The sequence below is a fragment of the Perna viridis genome, chromosome 11 (assembly GCF_037379345.1).
Source record: "Perna viridis isolate PV_CMFRI_1.1 ecotype Kerala chromosome 11, ASM3737934v1, whole genome shotgun sequence".
Classification (NCBI taxonomy): Eukaryota; Metazoa; Mollusca; class Bivalvia; order Mytilida; family Mytilidae; genus Perna; species Perna viridis.
In genome coordinates, this window is record NC_142455.1 from 8,533,177 (window position 1) to 8,560,287 (window position 27,111).

The following is a 27,111-nucleotide window of genomic DNA, read 5'->3' on the forward strand; positions in this document are numbered from 1 at the left end:
TGAATAGTCCTTAAAATGCGTTTTGAGATGTAAGAATTCGATGCACTTTCTAAAATATTTGAAACATTTATAACACTTTTATTTTAAAGCATCAGCAGTCTTGACACTTGCGTTAGCAGAACACAAAATGTTGACTCTTTTTAAATATGCAAGAAGGCGTTTCTTTTAACCTTTTCTTGTTATACGCTTCATGTTATGGGACATTTGTTTGATTAAGATAGCATTAGATGATAAATATTTACATTAAGTAATGGTTTTATGAATGTTCGATACCTCAGCGGAAACCTAAGATATTTTATATCATACAGAGAAAAAACCAGAGTGACCATTATCATAAATCGGATCAGGAGATATCAATTGGAATATCAAACGTCAAAACTGAGGATAAAAATATCCGCTTTGTTTCTGACTTGAAACAGGCATTTGAAATGGTGGGTGTAACCGTTCGGTCAGACATCCCGTTCCATGGTGACCACAATAGTTCAAAGTCATATAAATGGTACAGTAATAATAGCAATCAACCGCTCAAATAAGGGAGTACTAGTAATTCTGATAGAGTCAGCCTGATATTGCAGATATAATTGCAGATTATAATTCAAGACCGAGTCCGTGACACCTTTACGCAATAAGTTTGTGCAATGTATATAGTAACAATATGTTTATCACTCAATCGTTCTAATGTAAATTTTCTTTTATCTTTTCGAGTAGTTATAGTAGTATTATAGACCTAATCTTGGTTTCAAATATGCGTACAAGTCTGCCAAGAGGCTAGTTTAACTAAAAATAACTTTGAATTTCAATTTAGTATGGTTCCTATTTGCAAAGTGAAATAATAAAATGAGAAGTGACAAATATGTTTATTTATGAAAACGTTAACTAAAAAAGATGAAAACAATGGCGGTAACATTCTTGTATACTACCTTATATTTCTTCAATACGATAAATCTAGTGTTAAATATATATCAAACACCAGTGGTCATTTAAGTAACATTCCAGGTAGGAATCATGAAAAGTGTGGTTCATGGTTGGAAAGCCTTCATATTTTTTTCATTTTTGATAATTTGTTTAAAATTTTATTGTTAACAAAACTAACATGTAAGACTATATAGAATGTACTGTATAATTCAAAACTATAGGAGATAAATATGTAAATTGCATTAGAATACAATAGAAACTGCTGGATTTTTAATGTTTATTATCTCCTACGAGCAGACAGACTAAAATGAATAATTATACGTTTCATCATATAGACCTATAAAGCAACTTAATAACAAAATTAAAATGTACAGCCTTTTTTTTGGGGGGGGGATCACATATTTCACAATTTGCATGATTCTTAGAAAGACTACTACTTAAATCATGAAGACGTATCAATATCACAATAGAGTTTCTGAATAGTCGAACTTGGTAGTTCCTCGACGTAAATACTACACAATCCAGTAAAAATATAAATGATATATATACTAACTTTTTCATTAAATCAAACCTGTTCGTTCGCAGTCTTGTGGGTGGTAAGTGTCAAATCTATTAAGATTTACCCAATCATTCTCTATGATTAAAGTTACTTTTTTTTCGAACTGTTTTATGTTCCATACAAAATATAATACCATTTTGCATATATATATGTGCGATTCCAGATTTCGTGTACATGGGTTGAAAATGTGTTTGGTTGAAACAATGTTCAAGCTTGTTATTTTGTATACAACTCTTTATGTTGCCACGAAAGCATGAGCACCACTAACTAACATAACAATGAAACATTACAGCATTGAAATGACAAATATTGAGAGATATGGGATCCAGATTGATGTTGTCACATAAATACAGGCTGTATTCATATCATCGGTAAGATACGTCAAAATGAGTGCAAATAAATCAGCGACATTTGTGTTTATCACAGTAAGATCATACCAAGGGTTTGAACCAATCACCAGTCAGGCATTGGTGAACCAAACTCCTGTAATATAGAGTCTCGGCCTTCCACAATATAACGTTGGGAATATCTTGGAGATGTAAATGGCTGATGTAAAATCGAACGATTTGTTGGACTACCATTGTCATTCACGTTAAGACGACCAGGAAGCGACCGAAAAGTTAAATCTTCTTGATTTGTAGTACCAATGTACTTGGCAACAGTTTGTCCTTTGTCTTCAGCTGCTCTTAATCGTTTTTCTCGAAGTCGCTCTGCGATAAATTCCTTGTCTTTAGATATTGGATATAAAGCTGCTTGTAGAGTGTGTCTCTCTTTTTTCTCCTGTTCCAGTGCTCGCTCGAGCTCTTCACAACGGTCCTGTACGTCATTAGTGAAGTACATAATGTTTGGTTTTACTTCTTTTTCCACTTCCATGTCGGTAGTTGCAAGATTTTGTTGGAACTCTATAGCTGCAATTTGTCTTTCTATTGCATATCTTTGTAGTTTATTTCTTTCATACATAGTTTGTAAATTTTTCTGTTTTGATGTATCAATTTTCTTTCTACACTCTTCAATGTCTTTGAGCAGTGACATTTTCTCATCGTTGAGACTAGTCATATCCTCCTGTAGTTTTGCAAGTTTAGACTTAAAATCGTGCATCTTCAGCTCGAGGTCATTCGCGCGATCCTCTCTTTTCAATAAATTTTGCAACTCTCGCGTACCTTGTTCCAGTTGTGCTTCGTGATTTTGAATGTTTGTTGACAAAGTTGAAAGTCTTTTTGAAAATTGTCCTTCTAACAAAGCAAGTTTTTGCAAGCGCTCGTTCAAATCTTTGGTTTTCATGTCATCAAGTTCTAGCCATTTTCTGGCTAACCACGCAGCTTTTTGAAACTTTACCAGTATATCTGGGATAAGTCGCATTAAACCATATGTCCGTGAATTTTTCACTTTCAAATGGAAAACAGCTCGTTCACTGTCTTGGCTGAACATTTCAGAACTGAACTGTGATTCATTATCTATTAGGAAGTCTAGCTGTTCCTTCAAGAACGAAAGTCTGTGTGAAATTTTCTCGATTTCTGTTGAATCATAAAGATTTTTCACATCTCTAAATTCTCTGCCAAGGAGGAGAAGAGCAGCCCGAGCAAGCATTTTCTTTCTCGTTGTGTGAATGTTGTCATCAGAATCTTGACTTCCAGTTTCGGAGTTCACATGGCTCCATCCGGATATTGACGACATTCCTGTCAAATGACTATTATGGGTTTTTCCAGAATTGATACTGAAGTTAGAAAATGACATGGCGGAATCAAGGGACCGTTCACGGTCTGGACCCACACTTCCTACTTCGTGGAAATACTTGAATAATGGAGTAAAAATTCTATCTACGAAGTTAGCTCTCATGCTTCTTAAATATTTAAGGTTATCAAAAAACCATATAAAGTATTGAATTACAGGATCTGGTTCTTCCGGTTTCTTTTCTATCATATCTTTAGCTCTTCTATTTCTCTGGCGCATGTGACATTTTCGAATCTCCGCTTGTAACGCCTGACGCAATCCCGCTAAGGTGTATATGTCCCGTGTACCTCTGCATCGCCTAGCCATCTCTCGAAACATTTTGAGGAGAACATCCACGTTGAAATTATCATAGCTGAGGTAAACCTTTTCCTCAAATGCTTTAATTTGTTGGTATAATAGGTAACTACGATATTTCTCTTCAAGGGTCAAAAGTCTAACCTGAAATATTTGAAATATGATACTTTTTAATACCGTTACCTAGAAACGATAAAAACTTACAGCAAGTGCGTAACAAAGCAACTCTACAGTATATAAAGCAGAGTATTACCATCAAACACGTTACAACTAATTATCACTTTCATTGATGTATATGAATGTGCTATTGATTCACAAAAAAATCTCATACATTTGACTTTAATCAAGTGAGTTGTTTCATCAACATAACAGCACACTGAATAATACAGAATCGATTGTTTTGAGTCGATCTAAGATTTTTTCAAATAACGACGATGATATTCCAATATGTAATAAATCCAAATATTCACTGGTAATAAATATTAACGATAAAAATCGAACTGATATTTAATACCTAGATACTTGAATTCGATTTTAGACTAGTACAAATAGTAATTATCCTATCGAAAAATAAATAGTACTGTCATATTCCAAATACACGATTAAAAGCCGAATAATTCCGAGAAAAATAAAAGTTGGATATTATCAATTTTAATAACTCATCGGTATTTTCCCCCTTTTTTTCTTAAAAATGCATTTCAATATCGATCCGAAAATTTACAGCTGAGTATTTATTTGACCACTCCCTTATGCTCTGACATTAAACATTTCGAGATAAATTTACATTAAGGATATAAATTGTATATCTTCACCTGTCTACATGATAAAACATTGATATTATACGATCGGTTACAGATAGAAGCAAGAAAGTTTATTCCATATTATAAGTGTCCATACAAATGTATGTTTAGTCACAACGACATAAGATATGGTCGCTTTTGAATATTTGAATAGACTTTACGTATATAAGTATCAATCCTCTGTATAGATAAGACTTGTTTTATACGTGCCAATCATCTAGATAGGTTACTTTATTGACTCAGTAACTAAATACATAATGTTTTGATTAACAAACTATTCTCCTCCTAAACCAAACAGTTTCAAGTAGACATTTTGTTCGGTTTTCTTTACTCGACGTCATATACACAGTTTATTTATTTTCCCATTTTTTCGTAGTCGTTAACTTTGAACATTTTAACGTCCAAGCATCATACATACATTCAAGATATTATAAAAGTTATTAATGAAAAGTCTACATATGCAAGCCAACAAGAGTACAAAAAATACAATAATTTTTTATTCATATGTGCCGGAAATGGAAACACGTCAGCATAGCCAGTAAAATTGCATTTATTATTCAGATCTTATTGTTATGCGTATATCCATTATCCACACTTGGATCAATGTAAACTAGAAACCTTAGTTTAAAAAAATGTCGGGATAGATGCTTTTTCATATAACTTTAAGCTCTCAAACATGATTTGTTTTATTTAAGAATCAATAAACGGTACACAACAAAAAAAGTCTGTCTCAGATACTAACTGTATACCCTGCAAACCATAAGACATCCACGAAACAAATACAAACGAAGTTTGCTCTTCCTTGAGGGTTATTGAATAATTGGAATCAAACTGACCTGGTTCCCGAAAAACATTAGATTGAAAATTTCTGAGATTTCTCTCAGATCTCAATCTGGAAATTTTTATGAAACTTGGTCCTGAACATTTTAAAGACAAAGTTACTCTTTACTTTTAAACAGTTTAATTGACATTACATGTAACATTTTATAATATCCACAGATGGAATCGATCAGAAAATAGAAGATCCTTTAAAATCAGAAAACGGGAACAATAAAATATACTCGTTACTTGTCATTATCCATGTCATAGAACATTTCCGCTCTCGAACGATAATCACACAATAGACTGCTGGATGACCTATCTAATTAAAATTTTATTACATGTATTTTTTATAATTCAAAAATTCTCAAGTTAAGCAGTTTTTTGTCTACTCACCTGCTGAAGTAGATATTTGAAACTTATATCCATATTAAGTACTAGGTTTTGTCGAATCTACATAGTAAATATTTGACTTAAAACTATAAAACATGGATTTAAATATTTCACAGTAGAGCTGTAGAAGAACGTATTGATTATAACTCATTAAAACACAGCAGTGATATAGATTTTTGAACTATTTCAAAGTTCTCTAACGGATACGGCTTTTTATCATTAAATTCCAGGTCGACAATATAAATAAACAAGACAGACGGTGGGAATTCTTTGGCAACTTGTTTGAGCCAAATTTTTATACTGGTTATTCAAACAACATCAAAGTGGTTACAGAAAATGTAAAATTCTTGACATATTACATTTATGCCATTTTTTCTATTGTTTCATGTATACATGATCATAAGAGTTACTTAATTAAATGTAATTAATGTTTTAAGGGTAACATTTTGTTACAAGTCCAAGTTGGGAACATATTTTTAACTTTGCATCAATAATTGTTCATAGGCCGTTGTTATACGTCAAAAAATGTTTAGCTCATGTCTATTTGTAATTTTCATTTTATTGTACCTTTTTGTTCCTTCTTTCTTGTGTCAATTAAAAGACGTTAATAACATAATTACCGAACTCACAATCTTTTTTCAAAATCATATAGAGAAATGTAAAATAGTATATAACCTAGCAAAACCAAGAATACATCGGAAAGAGAAAAAAATAACCATTATTTGACTCAGGTGTTTGAAAGTGAAACAGTGGTTTACAACAGATTTTAGTTCCGTTTATGATATGTTCTTTAGTTTGTAATGAACGATTGTCCTTTTTCTGTTGAAATTAAAGATGATATTACAAGCAAAAAATATGTATGTTTTAAAATGTTCACGATAGATTTCCAATTGACGTAGTTAAAGTTATTTACACCTATAAATGTTAGGGAAATCCCCTTGCGCTTGCAACACTGCACTAAAGGACTGCTTTGAATAAAGTGACTGAATAATAAATGTTTGAAATATTTTATGAAAATCTTAGAAACAGAATGTAACCATGCTACCACAGTTGATTATCGTAATTTCAGCAGTATATAAAATTGAAAATTTTAAAATGCGTCGACTAGTTTTTTTTTTTCTTATATTAGCCCATATAGTATTTGAAAATGTTTTTGCTTTCTTTACCAAAACCGGACATAAAACATGTTTATTTGTTGCTTCATTTGATATATGTTGGAGTAGCGAAATGATGTATGACTTCCTTTCCAATTTTATGCAAGACTTTCTTAAGACCTACTTATACGAAACTTCGGAATGGACTTTTGTTCGAAAAAAAAATATAATAGTTTGACATCCTTAAAATGGTAATACTGTACTCTACGAACACCATTAAGGAAATGCAAAAAAACGAATGAAAAAGGAAAACTGAATGAGCCTTTAATTTTCATATATTGATCCTTGCAAGTGTTAGATAAAACGTGTTCATTTAAATGTTTGATAAATGGTAATAGATATCTTACGTAATACTTTAATGACAAAAATGACAGGAACATGTGAAGAGGATCTAGACTTAATATCATTATAACGAACTTAAACAATAATTGATGACACCTTCGATATAACTTGAGTTTCAATTTATCAGACAGTGTGATAAAGGAGATAATTGTCAATGCCATATTCAAACGTCAATATCGAATATTGAAGCAAGGAGAAGATCGGCTTATATATGACTTGCGTTTTCGTTGCTGTTTAATATCAAGTATCAAATGATTACTTGTTTATTTACATCTTTCAAGATTTCATTATATAACAATAATGAAATCTAATGTATAACGGAATTCTGACTGATATATTATCTTTCGGCAAGATAGCTAGTGACGTCAATAACGTCGAACTTCTTTCTTTTTCTTATTTCTTTTTTTTTTTTAGAATTCATTAACTTATACGCCAATCGATTGCTTTCTTCATGTGACGTGAATTGCATAGATTTGTCCTGATACGCCAAATTATAACAAATTATAAAAAGCGCAGACCTGAATATAGTAGACCTAGGGTAGGGGACATAACTATTGAAATCAATGATATGTTTGAATCATATTCAATTCACCAAAGCCTATCAAGCTTTCATTTGAATCAGAATGAAATCAATCCATGTTTCTTTGATGGTTACATGAGATTGATGTAAATTGCTGAATACAAACGTTCCAATGATTTTTAAGAGTTGAGCCCCTTACCCTAGGTCTACCTCCTTTCTAATGATTTTTTAAATTGCGTTCAAATTCTTACAATGTTTTGCTGGCTGAATTGTTATTCCAAAAGACAATACTGTTATAAATGATCCTTAGGGTGGTTGATGTTAGTCATTGTATTTAACAATATAAAAAGTATTTCACGTTTTAGATCATTTTTGGCAACAGCTTATATATTTATATTTTACCTGCATTTTCTCTGCAGTCTTATGGCTTTTAGATGCTTCTTCATCCGGTGAACTGCAAGAGTAAAAGAAAAGATAATTATATATTGAACTTGTCAGTCAGAATAAATTTTTATTTTAGTAGGACATAAATTGTCCTCTTTTAGGACAATTAAAATTTAAGTAGCACTCCATGTATGAATCATACGAAGTGTGATACATGGTTTGAAAGCCTACATATTTTTATTTGATACTTTGTTTGAGTTGCCATAGTAAGCAGAAATTAACACTCGTTTTTTCATATGACTCGTGTTTTTAGGAGATAACAAATATATAGAATACACTGTTGATTTCAAAAGTAAATGTAACCGACCCTGCCTTGATAATATATCAACCAGAATGCCGTTATGCATACAATAAAATATATTCAGTTGGATTATCTCCTAAGAGCAGACAGATTGGAATGAATAATTACTCATTTCATAATATAGACCCATCAGACAACTTAATTACAAAACTAAAAATATATAACCTTTTTAGGGTGTATTACATATAACGGAATTTCCATGATTCTTACAACGACAGCTACTACTAGATATCTGACGTGTTTGGCAAGAAAAACAGAAAATATTAATGTATCTCCTTTCTCTCCAAAATGGATGTTGAAATCTCCATGTGTCCTTTCTCTCCAAAATAGATATTGAACACACGATATACAATAACATAATTTAAAATCTCAGGCTCATAAATTAAACAAGATACTTTATATTGAAAGTAAATTCATATTGGTTGATTGATTATGGGCTAATGTCCTATTGTAGAAAAAACTCATGCTCCTAAATTAAACAAAGTATTTTTCATTTAAAGTTAAATTCATATTGATTGATTGACTAATTGATTGATTATGGCTTTATGTCTAGAACGATTGACCAATCAAATAGACCCTGCCTTGCACAAGTCTGACATGGTGAGCATGATTTTTATTGTGCAGATCACAGACTCCAATGGCAGCGGATAGACATGTCACCTTGTTCTTGGACACATTATTTTGATTCCAAGCCAACCAGTCGTCACTTTTCCCCATAAAAACCGTGTGTTTGGTGAAGAAATAGTGATTACCAATTTCCAAGTCCTCGGTGTGACTCCACCCACGACCTTAAACACTTTAGCTGAGCAGGCTATCCTGAGACCTCACAGACTGTTGATGTAAATTCATCAGGGTAACAGCTATATAATTAAAGTGTATATCACAGTTTAAAAACACTCTTCATGTAATACGACATCCATACAATTGTCGAAATGTAACAACAAACGACTAGTTAATATTGGCGAAACATTTCTTACCAAGAACATGCATATAAACAAATGTGCATTTTTTAATTCGCTAAATCTTTCGTTTCCTTAACCAAAAACAAACTTGATCTGCGTCTGGATATTGAACAGTTGTAATCATCACAAAAGTTGATCAAACATTTCACAACTACAGTACATGTATTTTTAATTGAAAAGAAGTTCCAACCAAATTATAATGAATATAGTTAAGTTATCAAGTTTGTGATAGTCAAAAGGCGTTTTTATCATTACACACAATTTAACATTAATTTATGTAGAAGATAATTTTATGAAATAACCATTTACAAACATAAATAATGTGCTCATCCAATAATCAATTGTCATAATGATTATAATCGATTTATAATTAATGTCTCTAATAACACCGTTCCTTTAATAACTGTGTGACTCGAAGATTACAACTCTCGTATTTCACTCTCATTTCCGATAACTATCTCCTAACCCTTTCAAATATAACTATTGAAAAATTGTCGTGAAATTGCCAAAATTAGGTAATGATTTTTAAAGTTGTTTATTAAAAACCTAATGAATTTATCATAAATGGATAATTACTATAAAAGGGTGTTCTGATTAGATCGAGATGGATTAATTTTCATGACAAAATAGTAAATGCTGGCTAGTGTACATATACTTCTTATCTTATTAAAGAATCCAAAGCGCTCAAACTATTAAAACGGATGTTATGGCGCATTTTGTATTCATTGTATTTGATGAGATATACGTCTGTTCAAGTTCTGAGCGAGTTATGTTGTAAATAGATTAATATTAACTGATTTATTCAATGGGTCATAGGTTTCCTTTCCTCGTTTGTCTACCCCAGACTTGACTTTTTATGAGCAACTTGGCGGGTGTTTCTAGAAAAGCAGAGGACGCTTACCCTACCGGTGCACCTGGTCCATGCTCCCAGTTTTTAGTGAAGTCCGAGTTGCTCATTTACTTTTGTTACTTTGTATGTATGATTTTAGTTACTTTATGTTCTTTGTTGTGTGTGTCTGTTTTCCATGTCTGGTCTTTGTCCCTGGATTACATTCTTTTGATTACCGCTGTAACCTTGGTTCCCTTGATTACTCATTAACATGTAAATAAAACATTACAACCCAAACTTATTTAAAATATTATATTACCAAATCAAACCTTAATCCTAAAGATCAAATTAAAAATTAAACGAACCACGCTTTCAATACGTTGATATTTATTATCAATTAATATGTATTTCACATGCTTTAGAAAAAATATGTTGCATCAATTGTTTGCAAATATTTTGTACTTCACATGATCACAGAACAGTTGAATCTACCAGGACTGTCACTAATCAAACAGGCATATCAGAATAGACCCGTAAGTCATCATATATTCTAACATTATATCCATATATTATTAACACAGGCGTAGCATAAGATGAGCATTAACGACTTGCGGAAATGGCAGCACAGTATGTAGGGCAATAATTGATAAAGCCAAAGATGATCAATAAATTAATTTTGGTTTTGAAAAAATAAGCCAATTCGAACGGAAAATCAAAGTACACCATTGAAACAACATTTTTTAATGTTGTCGAACACATTTAGACATACATTCATTTCCCATTTCCTTTCATTTAAGAAAGTTGAAGTTCAGTTTTAAAGTGCACATATATGAGATATATGTATTCAATTATTGTTGATTCGGACCAATTGCAAAGTTTACCTTATAACAATTCGTGTGTTAAAGAAAAGAAAACAATAAAATGCTTTATTATATAGATAGCAGTGTTTTATGGAATGTTCTCAGTGTAATAAATTTTGATAATTCACAATGTGAAATAAATCTCGTGCTTTCTCCCGCCAAAAAGTCACAACTTTGATATCAATCCGCCTATCACAGAATTCAAAAATTCATATTAAAAATATTAATCAATTATGAAGAAAATCTATATAATAAATAGGATGATCAATTGGTTATCGTCGTGAATAACCAAAAAATTATCACACTTGCCTAGAATGCGTGAGGATTTAATTCGTGCGCGGAACAAGTTCCGCACTCTCGTTAAATCTAGGCGTTCTTCGGTACTCTTGATAATATTTTGGTTATTCACTCTTTCCAATTATTTATCCTAATATTCGTTGTTATTCTATTAATTTTTATTTGAGAAAATTTCTCTGTACAAAAGACATTTAGTTACTTCTTAATAACAAATACATCTGCACCTATGAATAATACAGTACATTTTTCTTTCACCAATTCAATGCCTTTCTCCAGAAGCACATACTAAAAAGTAATACCTTAATCTACTGACAAAGCTATTACTTGAATTCACTATTATTTGAAATGATTATCATTTTCTCTAACTTTTATTTCGGGTGTTTTACCTGTTTATTCATTTTAGAGATATTCCAAATATTAATTGACATGAAAGGTTCAAACAATCACAATTTGATTCGGCAATGAGCGAATATAAATTAAAATAATTAAATGACAATCTGACACAGATTGAATTGCGTCTCAGTTTTGGACGGTACAAATGCACTTTTAGCCTATAAACCAATGTTCTTTTATCAGTCGTTATTGTCTGAATATTTTTTTTCTTTTTCATGGAATATGTAATTTGCAATATTTACTCTGAGATATATTTTTAAAGATTGATAGACCTTTGGGTATAGGCAGAACGGTGTCACTTTAAAAAAAACGACAATATTGAAACTGATAATAGAACCTTGTTAAAACAATGAGGGCACTATAATCTGACCTTTTCTATTGCCAAACATAAACGTAAGAAAAGTAATAATAAAAAAAAGTTTACATTTATAAAAATTATTTTGAACTTTAAAAAAAAAATGCATCTTTGTAATGAAGAATAATGAGAAAGATTTTTAATACCAGTAAAATTTGTCAAATCACGCAGTCGTTGAGTACCATATACATAAAAGAACAACCTAAAATAAAGTACGTTCGTACCGTTCTACCTATACTTGACATGTAGATTACAAAAGCGAAAAGGACAACTTAGGGAACAATGAATATTTACACCGTCTAGTTTTACACCCTTTTTGGTGACATAAATCTAAAGTTACATAATGTTCATTATGTTATCCTCTTTAGTGAAATAGGTCTTTAGTTAAATATTTTTTTCAGACAGATATGTACAAATGTAATCATAAAGACTGTCTACTTAACAAGTACCATTTGTACATACATTGCTAAAAAGCTTATTATGAACGTCGCCGTGTGGTAGATTCATTTCAACTTTTTTGTCATTTCAGAAGCATGCTTTGAATTGAAATGAATGATAAATGAGAAAATCAACAAAACAATTGTTTCAAAAAACCATGAAATTATTTTCCAAGGAGGCTCAATAAATCATTATGGTGCAATATGGAAACTGGTACTGATCTTACAGGCTTAATAGTGACATCTGCAAGCAGAATAAAGACTAATTTACCCATTCAGGTCTTCAATAGCATGATGGGTCCATACACTTTATAAAGTACCACGTGACTTTATAATTTTGCGTGGTCCGTACTGAATAATACATGTTAAATTAATTTTTTTTTACTTTCCATTTTTTGATATTCCAAATTTGGTTATACCAAGTCCTTGTGTCCTATATTTTAAGTAGACATTTACTAAAAATTGAATCTATGCATCCTCAAGTAATAAAAAGTTTCACATTTATGTCAATTGTAAAGATTTTTATCAAATTTATCATCAAACTCCATATAATGTATCCGTACTCCTTTTATAAATTTTGCATCGATTCTGAAAAAGCCATCAAACTTAGTTCAAATTATATATTAATCATATTTGTATCTTAAAAAGATTTCTTAATTCATGTGATGCCTATATTATAATTTCAAGGCTTATTTATTGATTTTGTTGGAACTAATGTTCAAATTTCAAGTAACATTTAATTTAATGATTTTGCACTAACTTTTCATTTTCTTATGATGCATATTTATTCATTTTATTATTTATTTTATGAATATGTAAAATTTAATATGCATACATCATTAATGGTATGCGTCATGATACCAAATAATTATTACCGATTGAAATAAGTAGCCCCACATTAAAATTGGTTGGGTGAATGGTGGGCAACATTAATGTACACTAAAAGGTTTGAATGGAATGAAGAGATATATAATCACAAAAGTTTCAATCATCAAATTTTAATAAAATTCCTTTACCATACATGTACTATAATAATGTTGATAGTAGAAGGGACGTCCAAAAATACTTACAAGTTTGTTTTCTTTTTTTTACAATTTTACGACCAAAGCATTCTATTGCATGCATCAACTGGAAAAAAACTTAAAGAAAATAAAGTTATTTTTCCCAATCATCTTAATTCCGTGTTTCCTATTCCCTTGTCGTGGAGTTGTAGTTTTTTATGCCACTTACACCATAGGAAACCATAATTTTATGTTCAATGAAAATATTACAAAATTTATATATAATTCCATATTTCCTCTAGAATTTATGGTATCTTTCCTGACGTCGACCTCAAAAGAATTTGTTGATATAATAAATATATATTACAGGAAATGAAAAATATCGTTAAATCTAGCCATTGTTAACATGAATAATATTTTATGGATACCTTAACTCTTGAACTTAGTGTGTAGCCTATCTGGACTTATTTCGCCTTTCCTACTGTCGCGATTAAATGCATTGGGTTTCATTCGTGATATAAATACTATCCCATTATGGCATGTGATATAACTGATATTTAATTCATGTAAGTACGTTCAGGTTACGGAAATATTTTCAATGACACCAAGGGCATAGACACAATATCTGAATAAAATCAATCACGACGATACAGCCGTTCTTCTAACGTTCATATTCATTCAAATTATAACTTTAATCATTAGAGATAATATTTCATTATGGTGAGTAAAATAAAGTCGTTTTAGACATACATTAGTCATATTTTTTATAACTATTGGACAATTCTGTTCGTTCACCGCATTTTAATCCTTTTTTTAAATTACCAGTAGTAAATGAATATAATGGAAAAAACGATAAGCATTTTTTTTCGCTTCACGTAAATATAATCTCTTATTATGAAATCTTTTAAATCGTTCATTCAATGATATGAAAAGTGGTTTCAGAAATTAGATAACCATAACGGTGCATTGTCTGAATAAGTTAAGAAACGAAATTGGATGATAAAATCATATATTAGGGTGGAAGACTACTTTACATATCATTATTTCCCATACTCAGACAAGGTCATGTATAGTTCAGTTTAGAATGAAATGAGAATTTCATCGATAAACATGTTGTTTGACCAATTGAATTGCTAGGTAGCTTAGAAGCAGGAAGAACCCGTGAAGCATGTCATTACGAGAAGACCTTGTATATTTGTAGTAATCACATAGACATATGAACATGCCCTGGTTAATAAAATAAGCTATGCAGTAATGATGGTGATGTTATAATTCCAATAAATAACCCTACGTCAAAGGGTTGTCTGTTTTAAGCATTCGGTGGTATCATGGGAAAATTCAGCATCTCACAAACAAACGAGTTTTCTTTTTTTTTTTGGTCAATCGCATAGAGTAAATGGCGACAATGTGTTAGTGATTTACACCATATTCGTTGAGATAAGTATATCAATTCGTGAATTTTTCGGACTTGTTTGTAAGAACATCATCTAAATATTAAATGGTTTAATTTATCAAACTGAAGGATCTGACAAAGCATTTGATATTAGGTTTTTATTCACTTTGTCTTGTCGTAGACTAAAATCAAACATTACTTAACAGTATCCTTAGAAAAGTGGTGAACGCTTACCCTACCGGCGCATCTGGTCCATGCTGCCAGTTTTTAGTGGATCCGAGTTGCTCATTTACGCTTTTCTGTCTGTGTATTATTTTTGTTATTTTATGTTATGCGCGTCTATCTTCGCTGTCTGGTCATTCTCCCTGGATTACATTCTTTTGATTTCCGCTAGGAATATTGGCTTCCTTGTGGTCTGTTTCAACATCACATATACAATTGAGTTTTGTTTGTTTGTTTTTTTTTTCGTTTACATCACTGCGTACAAGAAGATATGTTAATTATTTATACCAGATTCTTCAAATAAATTCAACTACTTGGTAATTCGATGATTTTTCGGACATGTTTGTAAGAACTTATCTAAATATTGAACGGTTACATTATCATTAAACGAAACATTTGGTAGAAGTTTTTTACATTCATTTGTCCTTATCGTAGTCTAAAATCAGATCAATGCCCAACAATCTGTAAAAAATCACACGGAAATACACAGACCTTTACAAAGACCATGCACCCTTATATTTACTCTTGACACTATGGTCTTTGCAAAACAAAGTGAGAAATTTTTTCTAATACAAAGCTGTTTTGTTGCTTCTTTTCTTATACAGTATTTATATAGGTCACGGAGAGGATTTATTCATTCAGAATTAATACAAATGATCTTGTACTTCATCGTGACTTTGAGAGTTGAAACTGTAAAATTGAGTATCCAAATAAGTGATGAAAATAAATAGCAGATAATATGATCATTCATATTTATTTTTTTTATTTTTTGTTAGTGCAGGCGGTGTTGCCATAGATGTCACAGCAGTGCGAGTTCGAGTCCCGCGGAGGGAACGACCAAAAATTTGCTTGGCAAATTTGACAGTTCTAACACGTTCGGAATTTTTCAGACCCTTCTATAAGTTTACGTTATCTTTCCTGTATCAATTCGATCCGATGGAGCAGTGTAGCGAACAGAGTCGTCACATTCTGAGACGTTGTATAATATTGATTTGTTGTGACATGCATCATTAATTTGATCCTCTATCCTACATAATAACAGCTAGATGAACTGTCCCGTACTACCATACATCGTGTACTAAGTTACAGCCCTAGATTAATCCTACGAGGAGGAATGACCCGGCCAGCGAAAGCTATATTTTCATATAGCCTAGCTGGCCGAGTGGTCTAGGGCGCTGGACTTAGTGCAGACGGTGCTGTCACAGCAGTACGAGTTCGAGTACCACGGAGGGAACGACCAAAAATTTGCTTGGCAAATTTGACAGTTCTAACACCGTTGGGAATTTTTCAGACCCTTTTATATATATATATATATATATATATATAGTTATCTCATGCCAAGAACTTATTTTCAAAACTGCATGCAAATAATACTACTCTTGATATTCTACATATATATTCAATTCGTATCCGCCTCGTTTTTCACACAACAGACGAACTATTGATGGGAACAAGAAGTTTTAATCTTCAGTAAACAAAATCAACAAATAAACTTAAATTAATTAAAAATTTTGTTAAACATATTTCCTAAACAATATACATAACTTATGTTAGAGGTCTTAACATTTTCATAATTTATATTCTAACCACCATCTGTGGATTAAATTTTCAACCAGAGAATCGTTTATATTTTAAGAATTTTTTTCTATTCTGTATTAGATTGATGAAATTAATTTATTAAACGAGATATATAATTACCCTTCAAACTTGCATTGTGGCATATTTGTGTCTGCTTTAAATGTTCTTTTGTCACAATTCTTCTCATGAATCACGAGCTTTACACTGCACTTTACAGACGGATGGTATAAATTTGAAAATCCTTATTTCACTAAGAGGGTGTCCGTGCAAAAAGAAACAGGCAGTGGGTGGCACATGATATTTTTTTTCTTTAAAAAAGGTTCACTCATTTCAGATCACAAATGCATTCTTTCTCAAAGTTGAATGTTGTATGGATTAACTGCAATTATGACAGAGAAATGAATTACATATAAAGCATTGAAAAAAGGAGATAACCCTTGAAGTTGAGCAAAATTCAGTTGCTTCGTTCGGGAACCAAAAATCATTTCCTAGGCGATTCATCGTCGATTCGAAACCAAACTTTGTACTTTTTAACTTATATATATTATATACATTACATTAGAATAAAAAAAAACACAGTTGGAAGAAATTTACCCTGTGTCACTCATATCATAGGATTTGCATGATTTTTACATGGACACCCTTTAAGTTATACTCGGCCGACATATTCTATTGACATTATTGTAATCGGTATGTCTGGTTTAAGAAATTATTTATGTCAATGGGTAACATATATCATTATTATGTAATATGCATTTTAGACGCTTAATTTTCTTCTTTTTATGTCTTATAATATCCAATGCTCTAATTACTTCTCTTTTGTATATATTTAAGACATTTTTTTTGCATTTTCCGTGGTTTTGGTAATTGATAAACGATTAGTGTCAGAGTTAGAGACTAGCTGAATAATTTCAACTATATGGTAAGCTAGTTTGGCGAGGATAAGCAACTATTAATATATCTTTACAATAAAGATGAAAAGGTTTCAAACTGAACTTTTCATCCCCTGTCAATAATTATATTCATATTTGATACATTTGTGTATTCCTTAAGTTCGTCAATTTACATCAATGATCACGTCATTTGCAAAATATTATTTTCAAGTGTTTTGATGCAGAAACATCCTTCCAGCTGATTTAACTATGTTAGAGGTGTGTCAATTTGATAAACTTGTAAAAGGATGAGCACATCAAATGAGGTCGACAAGTTTCATTTAAGGTTGTTGAGTTGAACGTTAATATCGGCGAAACGAGTTACACATATATCTTGTAGGTGATTGAGATGATGGTGGCATGATATCCATTTAATCTTGAGCTAACAGTAGTCAATGTTGACGGTAGTCGAAGTAGAATAAGCAATAGTTTAGCAATGCACTTGTCTTTTGTTAGGGTATTTTTGGACCAAAATAGAAATTAAAATGAACCTTGCCTTGGTGTGGACGCAAATCATTCGATGACAATTGGAAATTTGTCGATAATTTCGAACAAAAAAAACTTCATGGTCCCCCACAATATATAAAAAAACAACGATTCTCATTGATTTGAAATTTATTAATAAATAATACATATTGAAGGATATGGTTGCTTTGATTTTGTACTTATCCGGTTGAATTTATTAGAAATAATAGTAAAAGACGCATTACTATCATGATTTAATTTGAAATAGTATATTCCAAACTTATTTACATAGCAAAGTATACTTCTCTGAATTTTTTTACCCTTTGATTTTAAGGACGCTCTTCTATGGAAACACAAGTCACCTGATCGTAATTCTGTTTTCCGATTGGCCAAATACTGATAAATTAGTGGCGTTCGAAAAAACTGTACAGAAAATTTGAAATTACGTGCCATGTGTTATTTTCTTGAAAGAAATATAGGAACTTAGAATAGAAATTGTATTAAAAAAAACTAACAGGTTCAGTATCAAAAGGAAAAAGAAGGCATTAGCTTCTTGTCTTAGTTTAAGTAGCAGACTTTATAAACATAAGACAGGAGGTGTTTCATGTGTGTCAAAAATCGACTGAACTCACTTTTATTTCTTTTTTACTTTTTTTAAATTCAGAAATGCTGAGATATCTTAAATTTCAAAAATAAAATAATAAAAGTCAGCTAAATGCACAATACTTTAACCGTAGGATAGTGGTTGTAACTTCCAAGTTAAGGCTACAAGACATGTTGCATCAGTAAGTGTAACGACAAATATCGGCCAACCATCTAAAAATTAGATTAGGAACGCATAATCATTTAAAAAAAATATATTTACACAAGTACCGTGTTTTACCAATATATGTCTCGTTTCATTTGCACTATTTCACATTAATAAATATCAACTCTTCAATGTAGCCGTTCTATGACGCGTTGTGTTTCCTTCATGTGATAATTTTTGACGCAAGTAACATGTCGATTACAAGATATATTTGAAAGTTATTAAAACGAGGTCATTTAAATTCTGCTTAACTTTTCTATAGAAGATAAAAGGCTAATGATGAATAGTGGAATTCAGTTTAATCTAGCTGCATAATAACACATAATCATATTTTCTGTTCCCTTTTATAACAACGACACGAACTATTCAAAAGTCAATATTAAATACGTTTCAAGATATCTCTACTCATAATTGAAATTGTCATTTTTGAAGTAGATTTTTCTTCATCAGAAGAAAAATATAATGAAACGATCAGACTTATATTGTTCAAATCATAAGCACGTTGAAAGCTGTACTAATACGAACATAGTATGATCTCTTGAGGAGAAATTAATTAAAGTTCATGATTAAAGAGGCCAATTGGTTTTATTTTCTTTTTTTTTTCGTAAAATATATTTGAAGTTCAAGGCTCCGTTACGTAAAGTATAATTCCATTAGTCATAAGTAAATTTGTACTTGATTCTGGTACTCAAACTTTCATACAATGATTGAAAATGTCATGATTACTGAAATATTGGCAGAAGAGTTCATGATGCAGTTCAATGTGTTAAGATTAGAACAATAATGTAAAATATTATAGTTATCATAATACCACATCACAGGAGCGTAATCAGTGGAAACCATGCTTCGATCAAGTACGAATTCATAAAAAAATTCAGACTTTGCCAATGGAAGAAGGGTTTAAGATGTAGAAGAACCGTATAGAACAAAGGATGTTTTTCTATCTTAATATTCCATATTTTTACGTAATTATAGCCCTTTCTGTGTACAAATTTGTAGTTTTGAGAAAATTATACATACATTAATCTCCCGATCAAATCAACCAAACCAAGAACGATAACTCTTGCAAAGTGAAAATATCAGTCACAGATTTTTCTTTTCAAAATTGCAAATTTTAAAACAGAATTGCGATGCGGTCTGTAACTATTTCCAAAATATGAATTTTGCGGGTTTTTGATATGGTTCACCTCCTTTCAATTGACATGATTGCATAAATTCATGAATGAGGAACATGTGTCGCTTAAATACTTTCCATAAATGATAACACAGATTGCGCTGTGAGTGGTCATTACAATATTTTCAAAACGCAATACCCAGTGATGAAGTGGGATAATAGAGAAAAAAACACGACACAAAACAATTTACATGAAAAATTGAATACTTTGACTTTGCTATTAACTTCAATCGCATGCAATATATCGTTTATGTTGAAGTTCAAACTCAAAACTCAGATGTTTGTTGTTTCTCCACATGTACTGATGGAAATTATAGTTAATCCAGCGGACCAAATTGGACTTGGAATCAATGTATTCATTCCATTAAATCGTATATTTTCAAGTATTTAGCACGTATTAACCACATTAAGTAAAACAACATTTCAAACACCATACTGCAAATCAAATACAATTAAGGCAATGCAATTTTTTTTTTTGGATGGGGAAAGGGGGCTCAGATTGTGGGGATATTTTGTCACAAAAATTATTTGGCTAGCAAATGAATGAAAAAAGTACTCTGGCCAACATTATGCCGATTGGAAAAAAATAATTATAATGTCTGTGCATCATGAAGGTTTGTCCTTAAATTTAGAACTCGATCTTGTTTTTGTCTCTGATTTGTGACTTACTACAAATGCAATAACGCTATTTCAATATTTGTCGTGATTGAATACTGATTCTTTTTCTAGTCTTACCACTGAGAATTTTTTTAATATTCCAGCTAACTAAGCTCTCATAAGAAAGGAACAAAAGAATAATATAATCAAAATGAAGGTCAAAATATACAACAAAATATTAATCAACAGAGGAGCAAATAAATTTTTCAGCAAAACATAAAACACAGACACAAATGGATTATCTAAAGGGCTATATATCAAAAACTACCTCCAAATACTCATCCATATATATAATAGAAATAAATATTTTTCAGCATGATTCGCCATGATTTTATGATTTATTTCCATCTCAAACGAATAAAAATTTAATATAAGTTATATGGCTAATATATAACGCGGACGTTAAAGAGCTATTTACTTCATATCAATTTTAAATGGAAAATCAATTAAAATGACAATATTGTTGTTGAGTAAACGCGTTTTGAAAGAGATATTAAATGGAAATATTTCTCCATTTGAATTACAGTAAATTGATGATAATAAACAAATGTTTCACGATTATTTGAATGATTTGCATGGAGAACATGTTGAAGCTTATGATATAAGTTCCGGAGTACCTGTACTGTATAACTACGTTTAAACGAGCACGTGGATTCAAAGAATATATAAAGATCGCAACAGATAAAGTTATAAATGTAGGTTAAACTTGCGTCAAAATATTTTTGTCATGTTGATCAAACGTCAATACAGGTGTGATAAAGGATTATTTAAAACTCTCATTTTGTTTACTAATATGATTGATCATATCAACTTTAGACACTTTAGTAGTAAACAAGCATTTACAATGAATGAGATGATCGAGTTCAGAAACTCTGTCCAGCTACGCATTATTGTACGCATGTACAACTAGTACTGCAGCACCTGTTCTATGAACAGCTTTTGTTCATTTTATTGTTAAACCCATCCAACAAAATCACTCATTTTCAGACATTTTTACTGCATGTCATTTATGATACTTGTTTTAGTTTTCGAAGACAATGCTCATAGATATTTTTTGCCTTTACTAAAGTCCTAATTGCATTTAAAACTTGTTTGTCGATATATTTCAATGCTCATCCGACCAATTTTCTCCGCACACCTTTTTACCGCTTCTCAAGTACATGGGTATCATTCCGCAAGCAAGCTTTGAAATATATTTACCACTGCGCAGGAGATTGTCGTATGTCTTTCATATTAAGCTTGTGATCTTGTAAACCCATTTGTCTTGATTTTGTTTTTGTTTCTTCCTTGCCCTTATATTTGGTTTGTCCATGTGTTGCTTTTATTTATTTTTTTGTTTATTTACTTTTTTTGTACTTGTTCAATTCTTTGTTCTTAAACATTATTCTCCGAACCAGATAAATATCTAAATATTAATTACCACAATTGTTTTAATTAAGTTTTTGAGTAAAATGGAAAAGTATTAATATTCAATAAATAAAATATCCTTTTTAATTTGTTGTTTTGTTAGTCGTAGACGGAAATGCCGAATCAAATAATGCTGGCTCTAGATTTCCCATAGACTGTATTATTATCTGCCGTGTATCCTTGACATTGAATGGTATATGATAAGCCATAGTACATTGAAGGTGTAACTAAACCTAGTTTACGAACTGATAAATGAAATGATAGGGTATGAGAAATATATTCCATGACACTGCAGTCTTAATAACCAATGCTTCTGGGTATAAAAATTTAAATTGGGACATCAATATTACTTACATTTATCTTAATTTGCTTACGTAATTAAAACTTGTAAAATTGTCTAATTAAATACGTATCAACAAAGCCCAGAGGACACACGAACTTTGACGCAATAGTGATACCAATTTTAATATAAGCTGCTACGTATGACGTGCTATTCACTGCGGGACAATGGCAATACTTATTTGACCAAAAAAACTTTTTCCCGTTTCATTTACTGTCCGTCCCATATATGTATAAAAAAAAATAATGTGAAATATTTAGCTTAATAACATCATTTTCTTTTTTCATCTAATAAATATTACGATCGAAATTAATATACTTACATGTAGTCCGTGCGTATAGTGACGCACATTAATTTATTTCGCGCACATTTGTGAAAAGGGGGGGGATGTTGTCTCAAGATTAAAATGAAGAAAAGGATATTCGCTCGTATATACTTGTATTACTCAATAACATATATTGTATTTTCGTGGTTATTTAATGAATTATGTTAATTTCTGTATTTAAAAAAAAAACTAAATATTTTACATTTTTTATAGAAATTAACTTTTACAGGAAGGACTGGGACTGCCCTTTGGATTTACCTATCCCCACCATAGAACATATTTGTGAAAAGAATTAACTAGCACTAGTCCATATAAAATTCAGACACTGCCAACGGTAAAGTAATTCTTGGTCAAGAAAAACCCACCAAACAAACGATGCTTTTCCAGTCTATATACAAATGTATGGTATACGATAATCATTTCTGCATTCAGATCTGCACTTATCTACAACTAAAATCGACCAAATGAAACCAATTCGAGAACGGTGCTGATTTCATGTACAATCTATATTTTTTTAATCTCAAAAGCGCAACAAACAAATGAACAACTAACACTGTTCATGTGATCAGTAACTGTTTCTGAACAAGAAATAAAACTAAATTCGTTGGGTTTTTGGCATGGATAAATCACCTCCAGTCCGATTTTTATAAAGACTGCTACTACGCAATATAATACAAAATTATGTTCATTTGAAAAACAGATACTTAAAATTAAAACAACCATAACATAACATCACAAATCAGCTTATTTTATTCCATTTATTTTATTTTCAAATGTAAACCGATATACACTGACACCTAACTTACGAACTTGTGTCAAGGTTCAGGTTTTAAAATTCTGTTGTACATATTTAATGTATCTCAAATGATATGAAAATCGACAGATTTAACAGCAGGTTTTTGGAATATTAATGCGTTTAAATAGCTGTATTTTGTATTTTTTTAGGTGAAGGTTTTCATCATTATTATGATATCACGTAAGTAACATTTACCATTCTTATAAACGAGAAAATATCAATTCAATATAACATTTATATGTCCTACATCTAGAATAGAACATTTTATTTCATTCGTTTCTATATTACAAGATCTACAGCAGTTCAGTTTCAAAATATCGGCAAAAATACCAAAGTGTCAGCTGTTGGATGATTACGTCATAATCCACAAACATGGCCTAAACATGAACATATGAAACTATGAGACTATCTATATACACAATGTAGCGAGCTATAGTGTGGGGGGATCCATGATGTATCGAGGGTCGGAACTCCGCCTGTGGAAAGATATGTTAATTTCTCGTGCAAATTTTTGACAAAAGCCTAAACCTCCTTCTTATTCTTGAACCCATCAACAGCTTCCCTTTTCAAAACCTTTGGCAGCACCATTTTTAGGCTTATAATAGGAATCATGTGAGACATTTTTGTTTCGTTCCGTTTTTGTTTTAAATGATCTATTGGCGTTATTAACTACACAGAGGCGGTTACAGGAGACATCGGAAGAAGACACTCCCTTTTTAGTTGGAAAATATTAATTATAAATTCGTGTAAAATTTTGGCAACAATAAGCACATAAAAGTTGGAACCCCGATGGACCCCCTCCTTTTTTCTAAATTTCTGGAACAGCCAGGTCGTGTAATTTATACCTACAGGAATTGTATCAGATCGTTACTATATTACGGAATCTTCTACATTTAACGGTAAATTATTATTTTTATTCAGGCTAAATCGGCCGTTTGATTAAATTCTTAACATGTACTTTCGAATATAGTTACGCAATACATTCAATAAAATTTTCAAAGTTACCATTGATGCTCAAGATCTATGTTTTTGCATATTCAAAATTCAGATAATGTATTTCAAAAAGTGCATACCTTAATCTAACTTTATAATGAAAAACTCATCATTGCCATACAAGTACATGTACACGTATAAACCTGAAAACGTATAGAATTTCTCACAACAAACAGACTGCAATAAAAGAGGGGGCTTTAGTTAAAGTGGTCGGCGGTTGCAATTGACCGGTTAATCAGTGTGGTGACAAGTGGTCGCAATTATAGAGTCGATCAGTTATCAAACTGAATATATATAGAAGAGAAAAGAATTAGTCTAAGAATTACCTTGTAACTTTGATGACTGGAATACCGCCGGAAGTACTAGGGTTAGGTAGGTTGCTCATTTGTCCTTTGACCACCATTGTCATAATCAACGAAAATTAACAACTATAAATTTTAAAATACGTTCATCAGAAACTAAATTAAATGCACTTTTATCATAAATTGTCCTCAAAGCTCTCTTGCGTCTAATTTGGGTTCGAGGAAGAAATTGGTATACAGCGAAATCTATTAAATAGTCCTTGACCTTTATAAGGATTTAATTATTTGTCTTCGTCTTCATCTTAATTCAAGTATGTCGACTTAAACAAAAGTCAATTCAGCCTCGTATCTTCACGTTTGATGCGAATAGTTCCTAATATCAGAAACATCTCCAGCAATATATATTATTGTATTACTATAAATCTGGATTGAAAATAAAAGTTAAATTCAAATACCGAATATCACAACTAATGTAATAAATACTTCGAGTCAATCTCCCATCAGCTAAGAACTAGAAAATAGCGACTTTTCACTCTTACTTTATGTCTTATAGGAAAGAACCAATCACGGGGATATCTTTTTATACCAACCATATTTCAATAGAGCCATATAAAAATACATTCAACGAGAAACCAACCCACTGTTCCACAAAATCATATTCCGCTATCGAATACAAATCATACAATGTACCTTTAATTGGCTTTCACGCAATTCTCTGCTTTTAAAATTTCATCTTTTGTAAATCTTTTGTGCCTTGCTTACAAGTTTATTTACCTCCGCTAGTCTTTAAAAGTAAATAGCCCTAATCGGTTTAAATGACTGTTCGTTTTATGACTTTCCTTGTATTAGTTGGCTACTGAGAACGGCTTGCACTCTATGATGCCCTACTAATGTGTACATATTAACATCTATTTCATAGGTACAGCTAATTAGACAAATACTTTATGGAAATTCCTGGAGCCTTGGAGAAATATTTATAAGCCGTATCTCCATGGAGATTGTGTTCTGAGGAAACAATCTTGAACATATTAGGATTCGGTGGCTGATCCAGGGTAGGACCCCTCTTTTACTGGAAAATTTTGTTTATTTTACGCATAAATCTCATGATATTCCCAGTGAATGAATCATTCTTATAAATATATATATTTCAGTACAACTTTAACATATATATAAACAGCTTTCTTTTGGAAAGCAGCATGTATACAATCGTGTAACCTGTCCAGAGCCATGGCTTCGTTTTCAACATACAACGGTGTTCCGATCGGAACAAACTGTGACTCTCTACTGGTAGAATTGGTTCTTCATTCTTAAAAAGCAATGTTTTTAATCAAAATCTTTTTTTAAAAGAATAGCCTTTGACCATTTCTATTTAGTTGACTTTATTGTCATCAACATGCCGAACGGTATGGCGTGTCTCTTTCCAACAAAAAAGTAATTAAGTTTTGAAATTTATCAAGTCCAATAAATTTGACGTGCTATTTGGACCCCGTTTCACATATAGAGGACCAGACGGGAAGGATTTCATTGGAGTTTCGTCAAAAGCAAAGAAAAAACGTCTATGCTATTACACTACCCGTGCATACAAAACCCATGCTGTAAATTTCTTTTGGTTTAATCCAAGTAGTTTCTTTCATTTTTCTTTCATGTTTTCTTTCTTTTCTTAAATGACAGTTTCTTTTTACTTATGAGGATTAACTATCTTTCTTCCTTTGAGCGTGGTTACTATGTAGTATTATGATTCCCAAAGACGTTGTTCTCTTGCTTTTCAATAAATTATTAAGTACTTATCCGTCTATGAATCAGGCAAAATGTGTATAAAGTGTGGCACATGAAGGAAAAAAAAAACAGATTTTATTGTATGAATCAAGCATTTATACCCTATAACCTCCAGAAATAACAATCAAAGTGTTTGTAAAATTTGCCTGTTTTAGTTATTGATTGGTCAAATTTAGTTTAAATGCACCATGGAAAAATGGCGGGACAATTTTCCCGCACTTGTTCCTTATATAAGCAGTCCAAAATATCTACTTCACAGATCCGTCAGGATAAATTTAAATAGCTTTTTTGTTGTTTTCTAAATGTATTGAGTATATTTGAGGCAAAAAAGACCAAATTGAGAAATATGATGTGCCACCTATTGCCTGATTCTTACATAGAATTGTACTTGAATATTAATCACTCAACTGGTAATATGAATCCTGTTTTATGCGACCTTTTAGTTCATTTGACACTCTTAGGCTATTTTTTGTACTGCAAATTGACAAGTACATTCTTTTCAGATAGTAATACTTCTTTCAAAGTAAATGTTCGTGA

At 31.3% G+C, this 27,111-nt stretch overlaps 1 protein-coding gene and 1 long non-coding RNA gene across 6 annotated transcripts; one reads left to right on the forward strand and one right to left on the reverse strand.

Moving 5' to 3' along the window:
• Nucleotides 1-852: 852 nt before the first annotated feature.
• LOC148602859 (uncharacterized) lies at nucleotides 853-25,487 on the reverse strand. Of its 5 annotated transcripts, XM_088552159.1 has the most exons (4): nucleotides 24,823-25,485; nucleotides 9,025-9,132; nucleotides 7,930-7,981; nucleotides 854-3,643 (listed from the first exon to the last, which is right to left on the reverse strand). In XM_088552159.1, the coding sequence occupies exons 3-4, from the start codon at nucleotides 7,933-7,935 to the stop codon at nucleotides 1,928-1,930; spliced, it is 1,722 nt and encodes a 573-aa protein (XP_088408285.1). In that variant the 5' UTR covers nucleotides 7,936-7,981; nucleotides 9,025-9,132; nucleotides 24,823-25,485; the 3' UTR covers nucleotides 854-1,927. The 5 variants fall into 5 exon arrangements, with proteins under 5 accessions (XP_088408282.1, XP_088408283.1, XP_088408285.1 ...); XM_088552156.1 differs by lacking the exon at nucleotides 9,025-9,132 and having other exon boundaries at nucleotides 853-3,643; nucleotides 24,823-25,487; XM_088552157.1 differs by lacking the exons at nucleotides 7,930-7,981; nucleotides 9,025-9,132; nucleotides 24,823-25,485 and adding an exon at nucleotides 5,515-5,670 and having other exon boundaries at nucleotides 853-3,643.
• Nucleotides 14,005-16,727, forward strand: LOC148602860 (uncharacterized). Its single transcript, XR_015916452.1, has 2 exons — nucleotides 14,005-14,126; nucleotides 15,803-16,727. It is a non-coding gene; the product is annotated as an uncharacterized LOC148602860 (long non-coding RNA).
• Nucleotides 25,488-27,111: the final 1,624 nt, after the last annotated feature.

Excerpts from the sequence above, each read along its gene's own strand:
- LOC148602859 (XM_088552156.1), bottom strand. The coding sequence starts at position 24,905 with ATGACAATGGTGGTCAAAGGACAAATGAGCAACCTACCTAACCCTAGT. Across the intron at positions 7,982-24,822 it reads CCAGTCATCAAAGTTACAAG|TTCACCGGATGAAGAAGCAT; the intron begins GTAATTCTTAGA and ends TTACTCTTGCAG. Across the intron at positions 3,644-7,929 it reads AGACTGCAGAGAAAATGCAG|GTTAGACTTTTGACCCTTGA; the intron begins GTAAAATATAAA and ends CAAATATTTCAG.